This window comes from Taudactylus pleione, unplaced genomic scaffold, assembly GCF_031769625.1.
Source record: "Taudactylus pleione unplaced genomic scaffold, aTauple2 ptg000039l, whole genome shotgun sequence".
Taxonomy (NCBI): domain Eukaryota; kingdom Metazoa; phylum Chordata; class Amphibia; order Anura; family Myobatrachidae; genus Taudactylus; species Taudactylus pleione.
The window spans coordinates 362,022-387,091 of NW_028284441.1; the positions used below are offsets into that span (position 1 = coordinate 362,022).

The window sequence follows — 25,070 nt, forward strand, 5'->3', positions numbered from 1 at the left end:
TCCAGAGCTGTCTCCCTAGAAAAGTGCCTTGGAACACCCAGTCACATCATGCACTGGTGTAAGTGTAATAACAGTGATCATATTTTTTATACCAACGTTCCCCTTCTCAGACTGCATGGGTCTGATTCTGAGGTGGACGCCGTAGCAGCCAGGACTGCATCTTTATGCTAATGTGGCTGCCGAAGGTCTCTCTACTGATTCGCCCACCAGCTGCAGTGCTAATGTGCGTATTAAGACGCACCATCGGTCGCTACATCGGAGATTGCACCAGCCCTACAGAGACGCAGTACCTTTATCTGAACAGTAGACGCAGTCACTGGCTGCGATATATATGCCCATGACATGCCCTCGTCAGACTAGCCACCCCCTTGTTATCACCCAGAAATGCCCACCACATTTGCATATCTCTTCATACAATTTAAATCTGCGTCTTTGGGCCTGATGCAGAGATGTACACAAAGCTGATGGCTTGCATACATCTCCCATGGCTACTAATCGACGCAGAATCTGTACTGTGCACATGCCCATCAGTCTCTGCCAGATCACTCACAGTGTCCAATGACTGACATGCTGCAATCGTATGAGGGCTGGGCGGGGTGGTGACGGGGTTAGTTTTAAAAGAACGAGGGCGTGTTGTCCCCATTTTGTAGGTGTGCTGAGGCCAGGGTCTGTGTCTTCCAACCCACATTTCCTGGCCCCGCCAGAGGAGTTCTGTCGGCCATTCTGACTAAGCTTAGGCTCACACAGATCCCTGATGGTTACCGATGGGGATGCGATGCTGCACCCTTGGACGCAGCAGTGGATCACAGAAGCCGCCAAGAAGCATCTATTTATATAGGGCACCTCCTGCTGTATTTGCATAAGTTAGCATCACTGCTGTGTTCGAAAACTTTATGTGGTATCCTTCGGAACATATGCACATTGTGGCCATCAGGACACACGCACACTGTGGCCATCAGGACACATACACATTGCAGCCATCGGGACACACGGACATTGCAGCCAACGGGACACATACACATTGCAGCTCGGATGAAAACATTGGCCGCTTGCGTCCAACATCGCCACTGCGCCCAGCTGTTAATCAAGCCCTTTGACTCCTAGATAAAACGTTAACAAATAAGTTGTGAACAAATTTCGACATTTCTTTTAATCTGTTTGAACTCTATAGGAAAAAGGTCACGTTTCATTAATTATTTACTTTACTAAAATCGACACATTGTGATTTAATCCCTGTGCTGTTTGATTAAACAATATATTTGTTATGCTGTATGAAAGTAACATTATATTGACATATATAATTACAGGCATGCACAATCACTTACAGTCATTATTCAGTACAACCTACAGACAAGAGGTCTCTGAAAATTGCTTCTATTAGTTCTAGAATTCTGAGGGCATATAATATGCTCATTGGGCCTGATACAGTACTGATCGCAAGTGCAACTACAGAGGCAGATTGAGTGTTTGCCATCGCACAAATGTGTATAAGCCGCACTGCACAGCATTTGCACTGCAACTATGGACGCACAGAGGAACCCATCGCAGAGTGAGTGATAGGCTGTTAGCATTTGTGGATGGTGAAGGGGGGGGTGGTTGTTTGTTACCTGGGTGTGCATAAATTAGCCACTGCGATGAGAGCTCGCTGTGTGAGAGGCGACTTGCAGTGCCTGCGGCCGGCCAGACTAGTTGTAAATGCTGCGTGACTGGCCGATGTACATCGATGGTACCGATGTTTATGCAGAAGAGTGTAAGAAAGCAGCAGTGGATGTCTTTATGCCGGCTGAGCTGTGGCAAGCATTAGCATATTTTCGCAGCTGCTTTCCGTGTGAATTCGCAGCTGCAATAGCAATTGCAATCCGTACTTAATCAGGCCTATTGTCTGTACAGAGTGGAGGAGTCGCTTTGCGGACTGAGCCATTATTTATGAGATTGGTACCCACATTCTGATCAATATTGGTTCAATGCACAAAATGGCCTCATTGTGTGGGCACTGGGTGCATTTGAGTGGCGTGTTGATGCAGCTTATGCAAATTCAGGGTTTTGTTGGAAATGGAATCGGAATCTGGTCCTGTGGAGGTTAAGAAAGATTTTTTGGAACCGTTCCTACCCATGGCTATTGATGGTCTGTCCATCCTGCACAAGGTAAGATAACATAATGTGACACAGGGAAAGCTTGGAATGCCATCCTTATTCTCCCAGTGCAGTGGCCCAAACAAATCACCTTCGTTCCTAAATGTGACAATGTAGGAGTTGACCTTGCTAATGTCTGCGCTTCAGAAATTTTTATTCATTTGGAGTAAATACAAGAATAGGCTCCTGAACCTAAGTTTTTATCCCTTGAACCTAAGATATTAACCCTTAGGTCAGTATGAAACAAAGGTCAAGGTGACATCTCCAGCAACTTCAATCATGTCAATCTGGTTGGCGGGTAGACGATGGACATAGTTGAAAATCTTTGTTCCATTAGAATAGACACCAAAAGCTCCTCCCTCGTTCTTGATTTCCATCTGTGATGAGTAATATAGAAGAGAAACATGAATGCATACAGGTAGTTACAGATATCCCCAGATGCAGCTTCCAGGCCTCTGGTAGCATCTGTTCTTCTCACCTGAAAGCCTTGTCCTTGACAAAATGGCATGTATGACATCTGCCGTTCCTCAGGACCCCAAGTGCCCCTGTCCTGGGTATTTCTTACCAATGCTCCTTCTCTCAAGCGGGGGTTTATATGGAGGTGGATGTTTCTTGTTCTGCTACTAATCAGGTTGACATGGAACCTGTGAAGGTGACAATGACACAGAGGGTTTTACAAACTACTCTGCTTAGTTTTCCATACTTGGGGGATGGGAGAGAGAGATCTACTTTATCTCTCTCCAAGGCTTAGTACATAGACCCCTTTGTATTTCACTTTTTAAGGTAGTTAACCCATCAGTGTCCTCTGCAAGCATCTAGCAAATAAAAGTAGACATTAAATGTACAGATTTAAAGTGACAAAAATAGTCTGCTCCATCACCCAGATGGTTATGTAGTCAGAGGAGGTAGGGAGTTCCGAGAACCACAGAGGCGGATATACCTGCCTGGCCAGACAATGCTCATTTGCTAACATCACAGTTAAGAGCACCCATCACCTACACAGAGAGGCCCTTTTAGGATCCAATTTTTATGTGAATACATTCTACAATATATTAACTGCATTCTACTATATTCATGTCTGAAGAGCACATGTGCATTTTAAGACACAGGGGCCTATTCATTAAACCTAAAAATTCTCTGGAGATAATAAGCTTTAGAACTCTCATGGAGTTCTAGCTAATTATAGGTGGAATTCATCATTCCACCTCTCCATAAGTATCTATTCCGAAAAGCTGTCATTTTTGCGATGACAGCTTTTCGGGAAATAGATACTTTTCCCTGCCTACACTACCTTATCGCATCTGGAAACAGTGCTGCACATGCGCTGTTACATCTGTAAAACCAGCGCATGCGCAGCACTGCCTACAGATGCGTTAAGTTTGTGTACCCACCCCTCCGCTCACCTCCCCCCCCCCGACTTACCTGTCCGCACAGCAGCCTCCGGCTCCGTCCTGCTGGTCTGTCATGTGGTTTCCCAGCAGATCACATGACAGATTAGAAAAAAAAAAAAACTTTTTTTTTTTGTCTAAACTTTCTTGTGCTCTGCTGGGGAGCACACATGTCCGACCAGCCTCCGAAGCCTGAGGACGGAGCAGAGCGCCGGAGGTACTCGTCGGGGGACCTGCACACGCGGATACAGGTAAGTTTCACCTGCTATTCGCCACCTCACAGTGGCGAATAGTAACTGCATCAAATTCCGAAAATTGATAATTTTCGGAATTTGATGAATACCACAATTTCCACATCCCCATACTAATGTATGGGGAGTGTGGAAATTAACGCAGGGGAACTTAGCTAAGTGGCTACATGAATGCCAAAATAACGTTATTTAAGGAAAATGTCCTTAAAAACGTTATTTTAGTGTTGATGAATAGGCCCCACAATAAGAACACCGTAGACCCTTTCAGTTTGCAGTTACATTGTCCCTTTCTCTAAAAATGTGACCAAGGGGTCTTTGTACAAAGCCTTGGAGAGAGACGGTGGCGTCACAAGATGGGTGCGGGTCGCACCCGGGTGTCACCTGCCGAGGGGTGACACCAAAGTGCTGACTCCTCCTCGGTAACATGAGCCGGATAACATGCAGCACTCGGCTCCTGACACAGTGAGGGAGCCAGCATTATGAAACAGAATTGTCCCCGGGGGGCAGTCTGCATCTCCCGGACCCCTGGAGTGACTAAAATGGGGGTTCGGCCACAAGGCCACGCCTCCAACCTACGAAGCTACGTTCCCTGTCTCGTGAGCCCACTCCCCCTTTTAGGAAGCGTGTGATTTTGCCGTGTGCACAACATCCCTCTCCGCCCTAACCCGCACAGGGTGTCACCTCAGTGAGGGACACCATTGGAGAGAGAGAAAGTGGATGGAGATAAAGTATCGACCAATCAGCTCCTAACTGTCACTTTACAGGCTGTGTTTGAAAAATGACAGGAGCTGATTGGTTGGTACTTTATCAGGGCTTAGTACATAGACCCCCAATAGTCTCTGGGATCTAACAGTAATCAATGGTTTAGCTCAAAGACAGCTGTTAGTCACAGCTAGTGGGTACAAAATGTCGGACATTTGCTGTCATTCTTAGGCCATGGCTTTTGATAGCGTGCCTGAGCTTAGTCCTGCAAAAGACCAAGGAAACACAATGTCATACAGGGGAAGCTTGGACACACCATACAATTACCATGTCAGTCCAGGTTACAGAGAAACACGTCTGGACAGGACACAAACGCACCTGTCTGCTCCATAAGACACGTTTCCAATGAGGGTGATGTTTCGGTTTTTGGTGAAATGTGTCTGCATCGCAGCTTGGAAGGGCATCACCTGGGCAAAGAGAAGCAAACCATCTTATGAGCTAAGCATGGCTAGGGGGGAGATTTAGAGATGGACGCTTATTGCATCGCTGCAGCTGCTGCTTCTTTGGATTTTATAATCAGATAGATAGGAAAGAAAGAAAGGCTAAAAAATGTCTACGTTCCAAACCACAAACGATACAATAAAATATCAAAGTAAAACAAACATACCGGGTTATGCACAGTCATAGGTCCTTTCTGGGGCTAAAACGATAAGATAGTACGAAATTGATACGATCCTACATTATTTGAAAGTTTGCATATGCCATGTACATTACAGAGTACCATAATAAGGGGATGTAGTCAGCATACCGACACTGAAAGGCCGACATGGACTAAATATAGACGTCGAAATCCTGACGCCTATCATTAGTCTCACTACGAAATCCCGACACCCAGCATACCGATCAAAGGTAAGCCGGGTGTCTTAGATTCTAGCCACAGGGGGGGAGGCGGGGGAGGTTTAGGGACCCCCAGCGGGATTTAGGATTAGGCACCCCCGGGAGGGTTAGATTTGGGGGAGTTAGGGTTAGGCACCACTTGGGGGGGTTAGGGTTAGGCATCCCCCCATCCCCCCCGGGAGGGTTAGATTTAGCGTGCGAGGAGGGGGGTTAGGGTTAGGAACTAACGGGGAGAGGTTAGGGTTAGGCACCTCCAAGGGAGAGTTAGCGTTAGCGTAGGGTAGGCCAACTCACCATAGACATTCCAAACACAGGTGTCGCTACCATGCTTTGTACCTAAACCAATAAGAAAAGACACAATCATTCTCTCATTTGTTATTGATAAGTGCTTGCCGCCATGCCAAAAAAATATATAATTTTTTTGTTTCTGGTATAATATACTTATTTATTTTATACTGATGAGATATGGCGGATGTTTGGGAACATGCCATAATAGAGGAGACGGGATAACAAAAAGTATTCTTAGAGCTGAAAGCAAAGTTACATATAACCTGATGTCAGGGCTCACATACATAGTACTACATGTGGCCAGAGCTATGATGACTATTTGGTAAAAGCAACTTAGCCAGAACGGCAGAAATGGTCCATTGTACCATATGAAGACAGTAACGACAGATTACATGAGCATTCGGAGTGAGAGTAATCCATGGCAGAGCGATGTGGTATGCTTTACCTTGGTAATATGGCACCAGTTAAAGTATTTTTTAACCGTTATAAAACATTGGGTATACATTTATTTAGTGATCTGAAACAACATTGTCTTTTAGATTTTCATCAATGTATATTTAACTGTTTATCTCTTTTTGCAAAGAAAAAAAACAAAACTTGACTCACCATGGGTGCTGCATATGCTGGAGGAAATGCATTTTGACCCTGAATTGCAACAAAGAATAACAAGATGAAGTGTCAAATTATAGCAATGATCCAAGTCTTAATAACATTAATAATGTTAGCTGGAAAACAAGTTAAAATCAGTAATATTAATCAATGTTCGCCCTCTAGATTCTCATCCCTTAATGCAAAATGCGTGAAATAAACTGGTCAAGAGAAGAAACTGGTAGATCTGTCCACAATAAGCTTCCTGCTATCCACAACCTCTTCATTTCCCACTCTCTTAACCTTTCGCCATCACCAAAACCTGGCTCTCCTCCTCTGACACCGCCTTTGCTGCTGCCCTCTCCTATGGGGGCCTCTCCTTCACCCAATCTGTCAGACCTGACAACCGTCAAGGAGAATGGGTGGACATTCTCTTATCCCCCAACTGTACTTTTCGCATCATCCCATCTGAGCCCTCGCTCTCTTTCTCTACCTTCGAGGTCCACTCTATCTGTCTCTTCTCCCCCATTGATCTCCATGTTGTAGTTATTTACCGTGCCCCAGGCTCCTCCACCCAATTCCTTGACAACTTTGCTGCCTGGCTTCCCCACTTCCTCCCTGCTAACCTCCCCTCTATCGTCCTTGGTGACTTTAACATCCCTATTGATATCACTAATCCAGCATCTATCAATCTTCTCGCCCTTTCCTCCTCCTTTAGACTTTCTCAATGGACCGCCACTGCCACCCACTGTCCTGGCCACTCCCTTGACCTTGTCTTCACCCATCTGTGTGCGCTCTCTGACTTCTCCAACTCTTCCTTCCCCCTCTATGACCACTATCTACTCTCCTTCACTCTCACAACTCCTCCACTCCTCCCCTCTCCCAAAGCCACCATCACCAGACGTAATCTCAAGACTCTCGACCATGCTGTCCTGTCCTCCTCCCTCACAGGTGAGGAGGTCCACTCCCTCATCTTGTCCTCTCCACCTGCTGCCTTGACTCCCTCCCTTCTTGTCTCCTCTGCTCCCTCTACACCACTGCCTGCTCCCACCTTGCTCTCCTCTTCAACTTATCTCTCTCCAACGGCATCTTTCCCTTGCCTTGCAAACAGGCTCTTGTCACACCTATTCTAAAGAAAAATAGCCTCGACCTGTCCTCACAAACTTCCTACTGCCCCATGTCTCTTCTCCCTTTCACCTTGAAAGTACTTGAGTGGCTTGCCTACATCTGCCTCACCAGGTACCTCTCTGACAACTCTATCATTGATCCTCTCCAATCTGGCTTTCGCTCACTTCACTCCACTGAAACTGCCCTGGTCAATGTCACCAATGACCTGCTTTCAGCCAAATTCAGGGGACACTTCTCTCTACTCATCCTCTTGGACCTCTCTGCGGCCTTCAACACCGTGCATCATCCTCTCCTCCTTTGTATCCTTCAGACCATTGGCCTCTCTAACATCGTCCATGCCTGGTTCACCTCTTACCTCACCAACCACTCCTTATCTGTGTTTTCGTCCAGCTCCACCTCACCCACTTCCATCCTTCTGTCCTGGGCCCCATGCTCTTCTCCCTGTACACCTCTTCCCTGGGAGAACTCATCAGTTCCTTTGGCCTCCAATACTACCTCTATGCCGATGACACAATACCTCTCCTCTCCTTAGCTCTCCCCTTTTGTCCTCTCTCAGGTATCCAGCTGCCTCTCTGCCATGTCCTCCTAGATGTCTGAAGCTCAACATTGACAAAACCAAACTATACATTTTCCCCCATAACCAAGTCTCCACCCCCACCAATCTCTCTATTACTGTTGACAATGCCATCATCTCCTCTGTTCTCCAACTTTGCTGCTTGGGTGTCACCCTTGACTCCACCTCTCCTTCACCCCCCATATTAAATCTCTGGCTCAATCTTTTCAGCTACGCGCATTAGGCCATTCCTCTCCCAGAATGCTACCAAACTGATTATTCATTCACTAATCATTTCTCGGCTCGACTACTGCAACCATGGTCATAACTACCATAGATGCAAGGAGTGCAGTGGCTATGGGGCCCATGAGGAAGTCATAGCAAGTGTTGAAAGTGTTCCACATTAGCATCCAGGCCAGCTATGCACACATGCATGAAGTGAAGGCCAGCTGTTCCCCACCCTAGTCAGCAGCGCAGTCCAAAATTAAAATAGGGGAGCCACACCAACTGCCCGTGAGGATGCCAGTGAGGATGGCAGTTGGTGTGGTTCCCGTATATGAATTTTGAACTGTGTTGTAGCCCCACCTCTGGAGCCGCCACTGCTAGTCAGTAGGTATTCCTGCTTCTGACAGTGGTGTTGTATACTGAGGCGTCCACATTCATTGTGTCTGTGTGTTACGTGCCAATATGAACCGGTACACAGCTGAACAACACGTATTTATTGTCCAGACGTACTGGAAAACTGAGTGTATAAAGGCATGCCAAAGACAATTTATGGAATATATTTATATTTCAATTATTATACACGTCAATTACTTTAGTTATAAGAAAAACTTTGGGGCCAATACCGAGTGAATTAGTGAGTTACTACCCCACAAAGGACATACTCACATAACTTGGGGTATACGGTGGTGGTGGTGGTTGTGCCGGTGACATTCCAGCCTAAAATTGTAATATAAAGAACATTGATCATATCAGTTTGTTTAATATCCTAGGTTCTGACTTAGGTTACAAAAACCCCTCACAGTATTAATATTGCGAGTTCAGTCTGCTTGTGAGTTGTAAATGACCCCCGTTTATGCACAGAAAAGTATGTTGGTGTATAATTTTGTATTGTGTTTATGTATAGAACTATATTTAGGCTGAGAGTTTTAGTTGACAAAACGAGTTTTGAGAAAATGTTATGTTATATCAAAGTGTACTCAGGACCTATACACAGAGGGCCTGATTCAGAGCCGTACGCTATTTGCGAACGGTCGTTCAGAAAAAGGTTCCGGCTATTTAAATTGAGCGCTCGCTCTTTGCGGTCTGTTGACGCCTCTATGTCTGAGCGAGCGAACGAAATATGCGCTCGCTATTTTGTAAAGACGCCCCCTGGCCGCTCGCATCCTACGTCATCTCCGCTATTTATTTCATTAATCGAGTACATCGAAAGGCGTCTGAACTGCTCGCAGTGCATGTGGTTGGATTTTCCTACCGCAATCATGCGAACAGTTCAGGCTAAGAAACAACCAAGTGACGTGGCCGATGACGCTGCTTTGTTAATTATGCACACGCTTAAAACGCCCGTTTTGACCGTTTGGCACGCCTGCGTTCGGATCTCCACTCCCCGTTTTCAAGCACCTTCCCCTGTTACCACCCACAAACGCCTCATTCTGTCACTCAAATTAGCAGGCATTCGCTATTTTGCGAGCACACAATTTCCGACCGCAATGACTGGTTCGCGCATGCGTATTACAACCCATACGCATGCGCAGTTGTGCGAACATCGCTCGGAGCGAACGAGCGGCCGCTTACGAGCGGCTCTGAATCAGGCCCAGAGTTGGGAGAAAATTGTGTCGTATACACAAATGTGAAATGCGTTCTGAAGAAAGGCTTGCTGGGCTGGTAGTAACCGCGAATGTGACCAACTTAGCCTGCCTAGAATATGCACCTCCTGTGCTCCTACAGACAACAGAAGCAAATGTGCCAGGGTTATAACAGGGGTTGAGGCTTTACAAAATTTTGTGTGCTCAAAAATCAGTACACAATTCACAGAACATACAGGCCAGACAGAGTAATTAAAAACTAATATAGTCACGGGGAGCAATTAAAAGGAAAAAAAAGAACACAACACAAGTAAACGCCCTTTATTACAGCAGACCGGTCTCTCATTTCCCTGTAATCATGCGAACAGATCGCAACAGAATATTACTAAAATATTATCATAAATAGGTGGGATTTAGAGGCATTTAGCCAATCAAATGTGACTGAAGATCATCATCATTATCAGTTTGTGGCTTGTACCAAGTGATCCGCAAACATGTTTATATGCATCTGTATGGCACAGTCGGCATGGCTGTAACAGTGTAAAGTTGGTTGGTGCCATTAGAATAAAAATTAGTTGTGAAACAAGTATGTGTCCAACTCTCCACCAGGCCCTGTGCAGGCAGCCGTTATCTAGGATGGATCAATAGTTAAAGAGGATGTATCTTATTAATGTACAAAGCATCTTGTTCCTCAGTGATGTGACTAAGGGGTCTATTTACTAAGCCTTGGATGGAGATAAAGTGACCGGAGATAAAGTACCAGCCAATCAGCTCCTAAATGCCATGTCACAGGCTGTGTTTGAAAAATGGTTGGTTGGTACTTTGGGCCTGATTCAGACCCGCTCGCGAGCACACTGCGCTCTCAAGCGGGTCGATGGTGGGCAACGCGCGTGCGCAAGCCCCGTAGCGAGTGAGAAATCACTCGCTCCGGGGCTCGCAACAAAAATGTTTTGTAGGTGGGGAGGGGGAGTGGCTGTACAAACGGAGGCGTTCCCGAAGGAACGGCTGCCATTTGTGGGCGGCCCTACTGGCATCACTCGTGATGTCAGTATTTAAATGATAGGAGCTGAGCTGACAAAATTTTCAGAATTAACTGCAATAGTAACAAAGTACGATCTGGAGTCGTATCCTGGATACTCTCATCAGCTGGAACTTGGTGACCTGCCCTTGAGTATATCCTCCCCGTCTACCCCATCTGTGTCACACCTGTTTGTCTGTCTTACCCTTTTAGGATGTAAGCTCTTGTGAGCAGAGCCCTCTACCCTCTTGTGCTTCTCCCTTCTTTACTTTCATCTACTTCTTACTCCCCACTACACCTAACACTTGGTTGCTTAAGCTCTGCTGCTTATGTGGGTGTTATGGTCGCTAATGTGGCAATGTATATTATCCATGTTCCTTGTCCTCTATTGTATTGTATTGTACTGTAAGTCTTTTGTCACCTAATTGTTTTCATACATTGTAAGGCACTGCGGAACACTTGTGGCGCCATATAAATAAATAAATGATAATAATAATTATAGTGGACTTCCTGCTCTATTAGAGCAGGAAGTCCACTTGGCATTGCGAGTGCTGAGACCCTACCACAAGGGTCTTATCGCAATGCCGATGGTCGCGATAATCGCGACCATCGCCAGGCCGCATGCACAAGCAGTGGGTGGACAACCACAGCTGTGCGAGCGGCCTGGAGGTCGGAATTTTAAAAAACAAGGGACGCCCTGATTCAGAGCGAGCGCACGCAAATAGCATGTGCCTCTGAATCAGGCCCTTTGTCTCCATTCACTTTATCTCCTTCTAAGGCTTAGTAAATAGACAAAATAAATCTCAGTGAATAGATTAGCCGCATTCTAGTGCTAAATGGTTCAACTGCCAAAATGGTGGATTCCATTAAGTACAGACAAAAAGTACAATTTACAGGTATATTCTAGTACTCATTTAGGTGACTGAATTCTCCTGAAATGCTGTCTGACATTTGGGGGGGAAGGGAAAGGCTGAGTTCATTACAGGAAATATAGGTATGTTGGTGCTATTGCCCGTTACATTCTCTTTACATTACAATCCTCCTCTCTAAACCAAAACAAAGAGATGTGTAATATATTTGTTTATTGTCTTCTGTCCTGGGTTGCCAAATGTCAATACATTTAATGACAATCTATATGAAGATTATATAAATTGTATAATAAAGAAATTAAACCATTCTACTGCTGGTGTACGAGCTACAGGTTTACAACAGTAGGCTATTGAGCAAAGGAATGCAATAAGGTAATTCAGCAGCAGATTCGGGTTCCGAACTATAGATAGACAGTAAAAAGGTCGACAATGTCTAGATAGACACCAGATGTTAGACAGTCAATAGGTTGACTGGGACAAAAGGTTGACAGGGACAAAAAGTCAACACACTAAAGGTCAACATGTAATAAAAGTCGGTATGTATAAATGGTAGACAGGGTCAAAAGGTTGACATAAAAATGGTTGACACAGGAATGGTCGACATATATTTGTTTTTGTTTTTTAGGGTCAGGTTTATGGTTAGGCACTTACCGGAGGGCTAGGCACTTACTCCGACGGTTAGGGTTAGGTACTTACCCAAACGATTAGGGTTAGGCACCAAGAGGAGGGTTAGGGTTAGGGTGAAGAATAGGGCTAGAAAAAAAAAAAAAAAACACATGTCGACAATTTTTGTGTCGACCTTTTGACCTGTCGACCATTTGTACCTGTCAACCTTCTTACATGTTGACCTTTAGTGTGTCGACTTTTTGTCCCTGTCAAATTTTTGTCCCAGTCGACCTATTGACTGTCTAACATCTGGTGTCTATCTAGACACTGTCAACCACTTTACTGTCTACCTGTTAATCCACACCCAGCAGATTCCACCTACACAGTAGTACCGTTATTGTTTTAGCATTTCCTCTACTAAAGCCATGTAGAGAAATATGGTATATTTCAGCTAATGACGTCCATTTAAAAGCTTCCCAACCATATTGGTGGTATATACAGTGACCATGCTCTGCTAAGCTATTTCCCATCACAAAAAGAAGCCCCATCAATTTTATATCTGTTCTGAGCCCATCTACCTTCTTATCCAGCCCTCCCAGGAGATCAGATCTATAACCTAGAATTTCATTGTTGACTTTCTGAACATATTGTGGATAGTGAATACATGAACAGCCCATAGCATTAAATACTTACTTGGGATGGATAGAAGGTGACACAGTTGAGACTGACATCACCAGTAACTTGAAGAGCCTGGATGGTTTGATAGGAGACACGGTGGCGGTATTCTAGGAGGTGTTGCCCATTCACCACAACCTAAACAGAAGAATAAGATTGCCATCTACTCAGTCCAATGGGCTGTAAGATTATGTCAAATGAATTATGGGTCCACAATAATGGTGAGTACATGTAATTCAGCATTTTTCCATATTGTGATATATTTATATATATAGAGAGAAATAACCTATCAAGATATGTTTTGCTCATAGCATAAAACTCTAAATTACTATTCATACTGTAAATAGGGTAATAAGGTAGTTTATTAACAATAATATATATATATATATATATATATATATATATATATATATATATACATACATACTAGGGGTGAGCGGGTTCGGATTTCTGAAATCCGAACCCCCCCGAGCCCCCCCGATCCGAGTCCGATCCGAGTCAGGCTCGACTTTTCCCGCCTGACATCGAGGCAAAACGTCATCATCCCGCCTTCCGAGTCTCGCGGGTTTTGGATCCTATATAAGGTACCCGCGTCGGCGCCATTTTCTCACTCGGCTGTGGACAGTGAAGAGGGAGGGTGGGAGTTAGTGCTGTGTAGTGTAGTGTAGTGTAGTGCTGCTGTTGTCCACTACTTCAAAGTCCATAGGGGCTGGCTGTGTTGTGCTGTGCTGCTGTTGTTAATAGGGGCTGTGTCCACTACTTCAAAGTCCATAGGGGCTGGCTGGACTGTGTTGTGCAGTCAGTTCTCCATAGGGGCTGTGTCCACTCCAAAGTCCTGTGCAGTGTCCCAGTCCTAAAGGGGTGCTGTAGTGTTGTCCAGGGGGTGCTCTGTCCATCAGGGGTGCTCCCCCCAAGTGCTAAAAAAATAATATATTTTCTGTGTTTGTGAATTGTGTGCGCAGTAGCCGCACGTGCATCAACAAAGTAGTGCCAAGCGTGCGCCTGTGTCATAAGTAAAGGGCCGGCTGGCTTGACCGTTAAAGGGTGCTGTAACCCCCGAAAGTACACTCCAGTCCAAACCAAAAAAAAATTATTTTCTGTGTTTGTGAATTGTGTGCGCAGTAGCCGCACGTGCATCAACAAAGTAGTGCCAAGCGTGCGCCTGTGTCATAAGTAAAGGGCCGGCTGGCTTGATCGTTAAGGGTGCTGTAACCCCCGAAAGTACACTCCAGTCCAAACCAAAAAAAAAATTATTTTCTGTGTTTGTGAATTGTGTGCGCAGTAGCCGCACGTGCATCAACAAAGTAGTGCCAAACGTGCGCCTGTGTCATAAGTAAAGGGCCGGCTGGCTTGACCGTTAAGGGTGCTGTAACCCCCGAAAGTACACTCCAGTCCAAACCAAAAAAAAAATTATTTTCTGTGTTTGTGAATTGTGTGCGCAGTAGCCGCACGTGCATCAACAAAGTAGTGCCAAACGTGCGCCTGTGTCATAAGTAAAGGGCCGGCTGGCTTGACCGTTAAGGGTGCTGTAACCCCCGAAAGTACACTCCAGTCCAAACCCAAAAAAAAATTATTTTCTGTGTTTGTGAATTGTGTGCGCAGTAGCCGCACGTGCATCAACAAAGTAGTGCCAAGCGTGCGCCTGTGTCATAAGTAAAGGGCCGGCTGGCTTGACCATTAAGGGTGCTGTAACCCCCGAAAGTACACTCCAGTCCAAACCAAAAAAAAAATTATTTTCTGTGTTTGTGAATTGTGTGCGCAGTAGCCGCACGTGCATCAACAAAGTAGTGCCAAGCGTGCGCCTGTGTCATAAGTAAAGGGCCGGCTGGCTTGACCGTTAAGGGTGCTGTAACCCCCGAAAGTACACTCCAGTCCAAACCTAAAAAAAAATTATTTTCTGTGTTTGTGAATTGTGTGCGCAGTAGCCGCACGTGCATCAACAAAGTAGTGCCAAGCGTGCGCCTGTGTCATAAGTAAAGGGCCGGCTGGCTTGACCGTTAAGGGTGCTGTAACCCCCGAAAGTACACTCCAGTCCAAACCAAAAAAAAAATTATTTTCTGTGTTTGTGAATTGTGTGCGCAGTAGCCGCACGTGCATCAACAAAGTAGTGCCAAGCGTGCGCCTGTGTCATAAGTAAAGGGCCGGCTGGCTTGACCGTTAAGGGTGCTGTAACCCCCGAAAGTACACTCCAGTCCAAACCTAAAAAAAAATTATTTTCTGTGTTTGTGAATTGTGTGCGCAGTAGCCGCACGTGCATCAACAAAGTAGTGCCAAGCGTGCGCCTGTGTCATAAGTAAAGGGCCGGCTGGCTTGACCGTTAAAGGGTGCTGTAACCTCCGAAAGTACACTCCAGTCCAAACCAAAAAAAAATTATTTTCTGTGTTTGTGAATTGTGTGCGCAGTAGCCGCACGTGCATCAACAAAGTAGTGCCAAGCGTGCGCCTGTGTCATAAGTAAAGGGCCGGCTGGCTTGACCGTTAAGGGTGCTGTAACCCCCGAAAGTACACTCCAGTCCAAACCTAAAAAAAAATTATTTTCTGTGTTTGTGAATTGTGTGCGCAGTAGCCGCACGTGCATCAACAAAGTAGTGCCAAGAGTGCGCCTGTGTCATAAGTAAAGGGCCGGCTGGCTTGACCGTTAAAGGGTGCTGTAACCCCCGAAAGTACACTCCAGTCCAAACCAAAAAAAAATTATTTTCTGTGTTTGTGAATTGTGTGCGCAGTAGCCGCACGTGCATCAACAAAGTAGTGCCAAGCGTGCGCCTGTGTCATAAGTAAAGGGCCGGCTGGCTTGACCGTTAAAGGGTGCTGTAACCCCCGAAAGTACACTCCAGTCCAAACCAAAAAAAAAATTATTTTCTGTGTTTGTGAATTGTGTGCGCAGTAGCCGCACGTGCATCAACAAAGTAGTGCCAAGCGTGCGCCTGTGTCATAAGTAAAGGGCCGGCTGGCTTGACCGTTAAGGGTGCTGTAACCCCCGAAAGTACACTCCAGTCCAAACCTAAAAAAAAATTATTTTCTGTGTTTGTGAATTGTGTGCGCAGTAGCCGCACGTGCATCAACAAAGTAGTGCCAAGCGTGCGCCTGTGTCATAAGTAAAGGGCCGGCTGGCTTGACCGTTAAAGGGTGCTGTAACCCCCGAAAGTACACTCCAGTCCAAACCAAAAAAAAATTATTTTCTGTGTTTGTGAATTGTGTGCGCAGTAGCCGCACGTGCATCAACAAAGTAGTGCCAAGCGTGCGCCTGTGTCATAAGTAAAGGGCCGGCTGGCTTGACCGTTAAAGGGTGCTGTAACCCCCGAAAGTACACTCCAGTCCAAACCAAAAAAAAATTATTTTCTGTGTTTGTGAATTGTGTGCGCAGTAGCCGCACGTGCATCAACAAAGTAGTGCCAAGCGTGCGCCTGTGTCATAAGTAAAGGGCCGGCTGGCTTGACCGTTAAAGGGTGCTGTAACCCCCAAAGTACACTCCAGTCCAAACCAAAAAAAAATTATTTTCTGTGTTTGTGAATTGTGTGCGCAGTAGCCGCACGTGCATCAACAAAGTAGTGCCAAGAGTGCGCCTGTGTCATAAGTAAAGGGCCGGCTGGCTTGACCGTTAAAGGGTGCTGTAACCCACAAAGTACACTCCAGTCCGAACCAAAAAAAAATTTATTTTCTGTGTTTAGCCGCACGTATATATCAAATCGATATAACATAAATGGAGGACCAAACTTTCTCCGATAAAAATAAAATAGAGAAAGATCAAGAACCACTTCCTCCTAGTGCTGAAGCTGCTGCCACTAGTCATGACATAGACGATAACATGCCATCAACGTCGTCTGCCAAGGCCGATGCCCAATGTCATAGTAGAGGGCACATACAATCCCAAATGGCAAAGTTCAGGAAAATGACCTTGAAAAAGACATTTAAATCAGCTGAAGAGAAACGTAAACTTGCCAATATGCCATTTACGACACGGAGTGGCAAGGAACGGCTAAGGTCGATCCCTAGTATGTTCATGACTAGTGGTTCAGCTTTACATGACGATGGAAGCACTCCTCCCACTAAAAAAATCAAAAGAGTTAAGCTGGCAAAAGCACAGCGAAGAACTGTGCTTTCTAAGAAGATATCACAAATCCCCAAAGAGAGTCCAAGTGTGGTGGTGGTTGCGATGCCTGACCTTCCCAGCACTGGACGGGAAGAGGTGGCTCTTTCCACCATTTGCACGCCCCCTGCAAGTGCTGAAAGGAGCACCCACAGTCCACTTGCTGATATGCAAATTGAAGATGTCACTGTTGAAGTACAACAGGATGAGGATACTGGTGTAGCTGGCGCTGAGGAGGAAGTTGGCGAGGAGGATTCTGATGGTGATGTGGTTTGTTTAAATCAGGCTCCGGGGGAGACAGTTGTTGTCCGTGGGATGAAAAAGCCCATCACGGTCATGCCTGGGCAGAAGACCAAACATTCCACCTCTTTGGTCTGGCAATATTTCTATCCAAATCCGGACAACAACTGTCTTGCCATATGTACCATATGTAAAGGTGAAATAAGTAGGGGTAGGGACGTCAACCACCTAGGAACATCCTCCCTTATACGGCACCTGCAGCGCGTTCATAAAAAGTTACTGTCAAGTTCAGAAACTTTGGCTCAGACCGTAAGCAGTCCAGGGACACCTAAATCCCGTTGTCCTGTTGTATCCAAGCGCCTGCAAACCACACCGTCAACTCCCTCCTCGTCAATTTCCTCCTTAGTCAGGATCGGAAGTAGTCCTGCAGGCCATATCACTGGCATGACTGACTCTCCTATCCGGGATTCCTCCGGAGGATCCTGCATTGCTACGCCTACTGCTGCCGCTGCTGCTGTTGCTGCTGCTGCTGGGAGTCGTTCATCATCCCAGAGAGGAAGTAGGAACACCACTACTTTTACTAAACAATTGACCCTCCAACAGTCCTTAGCGAGGAGGATGAAGTACGACAGCAGTCATCCTGAAGCAAAACGTATAACTGAGGCCTTGACTGCTATGTTGGTGTTAGACGTGCGTCCGGTATCCGCCATTAGTGCAGTGGGATTTAGACAATTGATGGAGGTAGTGTGTCCCCGGTTCCAAATCCCGTCTAGATTCCACTTCACTAGGCAGGCGATACCGAGACTGTACAGAAACGTCAGAAAAAGTGTCCTCAGTGTCCTGAAAAATGCCGTTGTACACAATGTCCACTTAACCACGGACATGTGGACAAGTGGAACAGGGCAGACTAAGGACTATATGACTGTGACAGCCCACTGGGTAGATGTATCACCTTACGCAGCAACAGCAGCAGCGTCACCAGTAGCAGCATCTCAGAAACGCCAGCTCGTTACAAGGCAGGCTACGCTGTGTATCACCGGTTTCAGTAAGAGGCACACCGCCGACAACCTCTTAGAGAAACTGAGGGAAATCATCGCCCAGTGGCTTACCCCACTTAGACTCTCCTGGGGATTTGTGATATCTGACAACGCCACCAATATTGTGCGGGCATTACATCTGGGCAAATTCCAGCACGTCCCATGTTTTGCTCACACAATAAACTTGGTGGTGCAGAATTTTCTGAAAAGCGACAGGGGCGTGCAGGAGACGCTTTGGGTGGCCCGAAAAATTTCTGGCCACTTTCGCCATTCAGCGACTGCGTGCCGAAGACTGGAGCGCCAGCAAACACTCTTGAACCTGCCCCGCCATCACCTGAAGCAAGAGGTTGTGACGCGGTGGAACTCAACCCTCTATATGCTTCAGAGGATGGAGGAGCAGCAAAAGGCCATACAAGCCTATACATCCACCTATGACATAGGCAAAGGAGGGGGTATGCACCTGACTCAAGCGCAGTGGAGAATGATTTCCGTGTTGTGCAAGGTTCTTCAGCCCTTCGAACTTGCCACACGTGAAGTCAGTTCAGACACTGCCAGCTTGAGTCAGGTCATTCCCCTCATCAGGCTTTTGCAGAAGCAGCTGGAGAAAGTGAAGGAGGAGCTAAGACGGAGCGATTCCGCTCGGCATGTGGGACTTGTGGATGAAGCCCTTCATTCGCTTTGCCAGGATTCCAGGGTGGTCAATCTGTTGAAATCAGACCACTACATTTTGGCCACCGTGCTCGATCCTAGGTTTAAAGCCTATGTGGTGTCTCTCTTTCCGGCCGACACAAGCCTGCAGAGGTGCAAAGACCTGCTGGTGAACACACTGTCAGCTGAAGCGGAACGTGACACGTCAACGGCTCCTTCTTCATTTTCTCCCGCAACTGGGGCTGCCAGGAAAAAACTTAGGTATCCTAAGCAACCCGCTGGCGGTGATGCAGGGCAGGCAGGACCAAGTTTGGACATCTGGTCCGGACTGAAGGACCTGGCAACAATTTCTGACATGTCTACTGTCACTGCATATGATACTGTCACCATTGACAGAATGGTGGAGGATTACATCGGTGACAGCATCCAAGTAGGCATGTCAGACAGTCCATACCTGTACTGGCAGGAAAAAGAGGCAATTTGGAGGCCCCTGTACAAACTGGCTCTATTTTACCTGAGTTGCCCCCCCTCCAGTGTGTACTCCGAAAGAGTGTTTAGTGCAGCCGGGAACCTTGTCAGCGAAAGGCGTAGGAGGTTGCTTCCACAGAATGTGGAGAAGATGATGTTCATCAAAATGAATTATCAGCTCTTCCAGGGAGACCAGCCTCCAGAACGTACAGAGGGACCTGTGGTGGTGGATTCAAGTGGGGACGAGTTAATACTTTGTGAGGATGAGGATGTACACACTGAAGAGGGTGAGGAATCGGTGGATGAGGAGGATGAGGATGACATCTTGCCTCCGTAGAGCCAGTTTGTGCAGGGACACATTAATTGCCAGCTTGTTTTGTGGGGGCCCAAACGAACCAATCATTTCAGCCACAGTTGTGTGGCAGACCCTGGCGCTGAAATGATTGATTTGTTAAAGTGTGCATGTCCTGTTTATACAACATAAGGGTGGGTGGGAGGGCCCAAGGACAATTCCATCTTGCACCTCTTTTTTTCTTTGCATTATGTACAGTTTGGGGCCTAGTTTTTCTAACTGCCATCCTGTCTGCCACTGCAGTGTCACTCCTAGATGGGTCACGTGTTTGTGCCGCCCACTCGTGTCGCTTAGCATAGTCATCCAGCTACCTCGGTGCAACCTTTTGGACATAAAAACACTATTGTGAGGTGTGAGGTGTTCAGAATAGACTGGAAATGAGTGGAAATTAAGGTTATTGAGGTTAATAATAGCATAGGAGCAGAAAAACCTACAAATTCTGTGATTTTAGCTGTTTTTATGCTTTTTTTCAAAAAAATACAGATCCAAAACACAAAACCCAGAACCCAAAACACGGAAGGGTGGTTTTGGCAAAACCAATCCAGATCCAAAACACGAAGAAAGATCCAGATCCAAAACCAAAACACAAAACACGAAAAGTGGCCGGTGCACACCCCTAATACATACATACATACACACACACACACACACACACACACACACACACACACACACACACACACACACACACACACACACACACACACACACACACACACACACACACACACACACACACACACACACACACACACACACACACACACACACACACACACACACACACACACACACACACACACACACACACACACACACACACCAACCATGTATTCTAGTATTATACATCTCCTGTAAGTTGAAATTACAAAGTATTTTTTTATCATGATCTTCCTATTTTATAGCTACCATTGCTCAGTGCCTTGTGATATCCATGACCTTCCCATTCAGTTCACTATAAATGTCAATCAGAACCACATTAGAATATTCCAGTTGGAGAGGATGTTAGTATATTCTATGTCACTAACATACTGTATTTCACTGTGCTTTGTGGTATGCTGTACACAGAGGCGTCACGGGGTATAGTGACTAGGGATGGACATCAGAAGCCAATGGTTAGCAACACTCGATGTTTCATTTTCGATGGAAGTACTTTCTCCATTGAATACCAGGAATTCGATGGCTGCCAGCCATCAGATGCAGCTTCCCGGTGCCCATCCAATGCCTGTCTTTGGGCGGAGAACACATGCAGAGCAGCGGGAGAGTGCTGGGCACACCCCCACAGTGACGGGGTGTCATGAGGTACCACCCTCTTTACAGAGGCCCCACACCCTTTTTGGCAGCAAGTATAACCATCATGATGGTTCAACTATCTAATAGTTGTGATGTCATGGCTAGTTGACATCGCATTGCTGGATTTGATGTCAGAAGCCCAGCAATCATTCGATGCCGGGCTTCCGATGCTCATCCCTACTGGTGACACCCGGTGCATGCTTCATATCTCCCCTGCGTGGCAGAGCCGAGTGCACCAAAAAAGAGGGACATGGTCTAACATAAAGATGGCGTGGCCTCACTGAATTCCCGATCGCATAACTTTGGGGGCATGCCCAGCATCCCCGGTGATTCTGGGCTGCCCCCGGACACTAGTGCCTGCACTGTCGGCTCTTCCTCTGTGACAGGAGCTGAATGCTGGAGGAGAATGTCGCACTGCAGCACCCAGCTCCTGCCACTGGGGAGGAGCCGGCATTTTGGTGTCACCCCCTCTGAGAGTGATACCTTCATAGTGACGCCAATGGCTGTACATTCCAATGATAGCAAGTACACATTGTAATCTACAGTACATAGTTCAATGGAGACCTTAACTACTGGCACTTTATGGTGTAACATGAATATCTGGGTTCTCTGCTGGTTTATGTACCTCTGTTTATTGAAGCTAAAATGACAGCAGCATTTTGTTTTTTGGATTACACACATTTAAAAAGGAACAGAGGGGGAGATTTATCAAAGCTTGGAGAGATAAAAAGTACTCCTAGCTGTCATTTTTCATACACAGGGGTCTATTCATAAAGAAAATGAAAACTGAATTGTTACTTTTCACTATATATCGCATCAGTTTGATGTGATATACAGTCAGGTGCATAAATATTGGGACATTGACAGAATTTTCATATTTTGGCCTCTATTCACCACCACAATGGCTTTGAAATGAAACAAACAAGATGTGCTTTAACTGCAGACTTTCAGATTTAATTTGAGGGTAATTACATCCAAATCAGGTGAAGGGTGTAGGAATTACAACGGTTTCTATATGTGCCTCCCACTTTTTAAGGGGTCAAAAGTAATGGGACAAACTAAACAATCCTAAATCAAACTTTCACTTTTTAATACTTTGTTGCAAATCCTTTGCAGGCAATTATAGCCTGATGTCTGGAACGCATAGACATCACCAGACGCTGGGTTTCATCCCTGGTGATGCTCTGCCAGGCCTCTACTGCAAATGTCTTCAGTTCCTGCTTGTTCTTGGGGCATTTTCCCTTCAGTTTTGTCTTCATCGAGTGAAATGCATGCTCAATCGGATTCAGGTCAGGGGATTGACTTGGCCATTGCATAACATTCAACTTTTTAGCCTTAAAAAGTCTTTGGTTGCTTTTGCAGTGTGCTTCGGGTCATTGTCCATCTGCACTGTGAAGCGCCGTCCAATGAGTTCTAAAGCATTTGACTGAATATGAGCATATAATATTGCCCGAAACACTTCAGAATTCATTCTGATGCTTTTGCCAGCAGTCACATCATCAATAAATACAAGGGAACCAGTTCCATTGGCAGCCATACATGCCCACACCATGACACTACCACCACCATGCTTCACTGATGAGGTGGTATGTTTTGGATCATGAGCAGTTCCTTTCCTTCTCCATACTCTTCTATTCCCATCACTCTGGTACAGGTTGATCTTTGTCTCATCTGTCCATAGGATGTTGTTCCAGAACTGTAATGGCTTTTTTAGATGTTGTTTGGCAAACTCTAATCTGGTCTTCCTGTTTTTGAGGCTCACAAATGGTTTACATCTTGTGGTGAACCGTCTATATTCACTCTTGTGAAGTCTTCTCTTGATTGTTGACTTTGACACATATACACCTACCTCCTGGAGAGTGTTTTTGATTTGGCCAACTGTTGTGAAGGGGTTTTTCTTCACCAGGGAAATAATTCTTCTGTCATCCACCACAGTTGTTTTCCGTGGCTTCCGGGTCTTTTGTTGTTGCTGAGCTCTCCGGTGCGTACTTTCTTTTTAAGAATGTTCCAAATAGTTGATTTGGCCACACCTAATGTTTTTGCTATCTCTCTGATGGGTTTGTTTTGATTTTTCAGCCTAATGATGGCTTGCTTCACTGATAGTGACAGCTCTTTGGATCTCATATTGAGAGTCGACAGCAACTTATTCCAAATGCAAATGTCACACCTAGAATCAACTCCAGACCTTTTACCTGCTTAATTGATAATGAAATAACGAGGAAATAGCCCACACCTGTCCATGAAATAGCTTTTGAGTTGATAGTCCCATTACTTTTGGCCCCTTAAAAAGTGTGAGGCACATATAGAAAGTGTTGTAATTCCTATACCGTTCACCCGATTTGGATGTAATGACCCTCAAATTAAATCTGAAAGTCTGCAGTTAAAGCACAACTTGTTTGTTTCATTTCAAAGCCATTGTGGTGGTGAATAGAGGCCAAAATATGAAAATTCTGTCAATGTCCCAATATTTATGCACCTGACTGTATAGCTTTGTTAAGTAGCATTTCATGTATATATACCTTTCCGGCGATGCGATCCGGTATACAGGGGTCCGGCGGTGCTTTCTTTGGCTGTATCCAGGGTGAGTAGCCGGGAGGCGAAGGCAGGTCCTTCCTGCGCATGTGCCAGCAGCTGAGCTCAGAGGAGGCTACAGTGGCTGCTGGGACATCAAGGGGGTGGAGCCAGCATGTGTCGGGCACTGCAGGCAGCAGACAGGAGGTAAGCAACTTCCCTGCAGCTTCGTGACGGTGTTCAGGTTACGCTATCCCGAGATGGTGAATGTAAACACATAAGAGAATCGGAAAGCTGAGCTTTCCATCCTTTAATGAATCGCACTCACCGTACTAAAGTATGGTGACGCGATTCAGCCACGGAGCGGGGGTGCCACAGGAGAAGTAATGGCCTTCTCCACAGTAACACACTCTGGGCCTGATTCAGAGCTGGACGATCTTTCAGAGCGCTCGCTCTGAATCAGGGCGTTTTCTTTTTTGTTTTGGTCTCCTGGCCGCTGGCATAGCTGTGGGTGACCACCCACAGCTCTTGCGAGCGGCCAGGTGATGGTCGCGATCATCGGGGCTTGCGACGAGACCCTTGTAGTAGGGTCTCGTTCCCGCAAGACCCAGTGAGCTTCCGGTTCTAAATAGAGCCGGAAGCTCACCACTGACATCACTGGTGATGTCAGTGGTGCCTCCCACAAACGTTTATGTAGCCACCCCCCCTGCCCGCCTCCAAAACGGGGCGAGCTGTCAATCATAATCGACAGCTGCCCTGTTTTGGTGCGAGACCCGTAGCAACGGAGCGCCTGTCGCTGGCCGGGTCTCGCGCATGTGCACACCGGAGCTGGCTCTGGCGTGCACATGCGCAGTGGGGGACCATCGAGCGGGTCTGAATCAGGCCCTCTGTGAACTGCACCAAGCAGAGAAAAGCCCAGTTTACTGCAAAACAGGACTTTTCTCTGCTCTATGAGTAGAGCCCATAGCCAGTAACATGACAATTAGGAGCTGATTGTTGGTACTTTGGGGGTCTATGTACTGAGCCTTGGAGAGGGATAAAGTAGATGGAGATAAAGTACCTACCAATCAGCTCCTAACTGTCATTTTTCAAACACAGCCTGAAAAGTGACAGTTACACACTGATTGGTTGGTACTTTATCTCTCTCCACTTTATATCTTTCCATGGTGTAGTATATATACCTTTTATCTCTCAACAAGCTTTGATAAATCATGTCCAGTCACAAAGTACAGTACAAAGGTAGCTGTTCAGTTCTAGCCTAAGCGGTGTATATGGTCCTGACTGAAACCAGCTTCTCTACATGGATATTTTCATTTAAAAGAACTACTCAACTTAAGACCGACCCCTGACTGTTATTCCTACAGTCACAGGTGTTCTCACATTTGTCTTGGTAAAAGTCAGTTCTCAGGTATTGACATAATGATAAGCTTAGAATAGATATCGTGCACTCTGCAAACTGTGGGCCTGATTCAGCACGGATCGCTATTCTGCTAGAACGCACGCACCGCAGTTGCTAATATTAGCTGTGAAA

At 46.1% G+C, this 25,070-nt stretch overlaps 1 protein-coding gene across 2 annotated transcripts in view; it reads right to left on the reverse strand.

Annotated features, from left to right (window-relative positions):
• Positions 1-1,132: 1,132 nt before the first annotated feature.
• Positions 1,133-25,070, reverse strand: part of LOC148538552 (galectin-4-like) — a 45,428-nt gene continuing 21,490 nt past the window's right edge. For both annotated transcript variants that reach the window (XM_088452573.1, XM_088452574.1), the window contains exons 5-12: positions 12,923-13,042; positions 8,820-8,870; positions 6,266-6,304; positions 5,666-5,707; positions 5,142-5,174; positions 4,853-4,941; positions 2,612-2,777; positions 1,133-2,510 (exon numbers count right to left, since the gene is read on the reverse strand). In XM_088452573.1, coding sequence (XP_088308699.1) covers positions 2,367-2,510; positions 2,612-2,777; positions 4,853-4,941; positions 5,142-5,174; positions 5,666-5,707; positions 6,266-6,304; positions 8,820-8,870; positions 12,923-13,042 — 684 coding nt within the window. In that variant the 3' untranslated portion in view covers positions 1,133-2,366. The remainder of the gene's footprint in view (positions 2,511-2,611; positions 2,778-4,852; positions 4,942-5,141; positions 5,175-5,665; positions 5,708-6,265; positions 6,305-8,819; positions 8,871-12,922; positions 13,043-25,070) is intronic.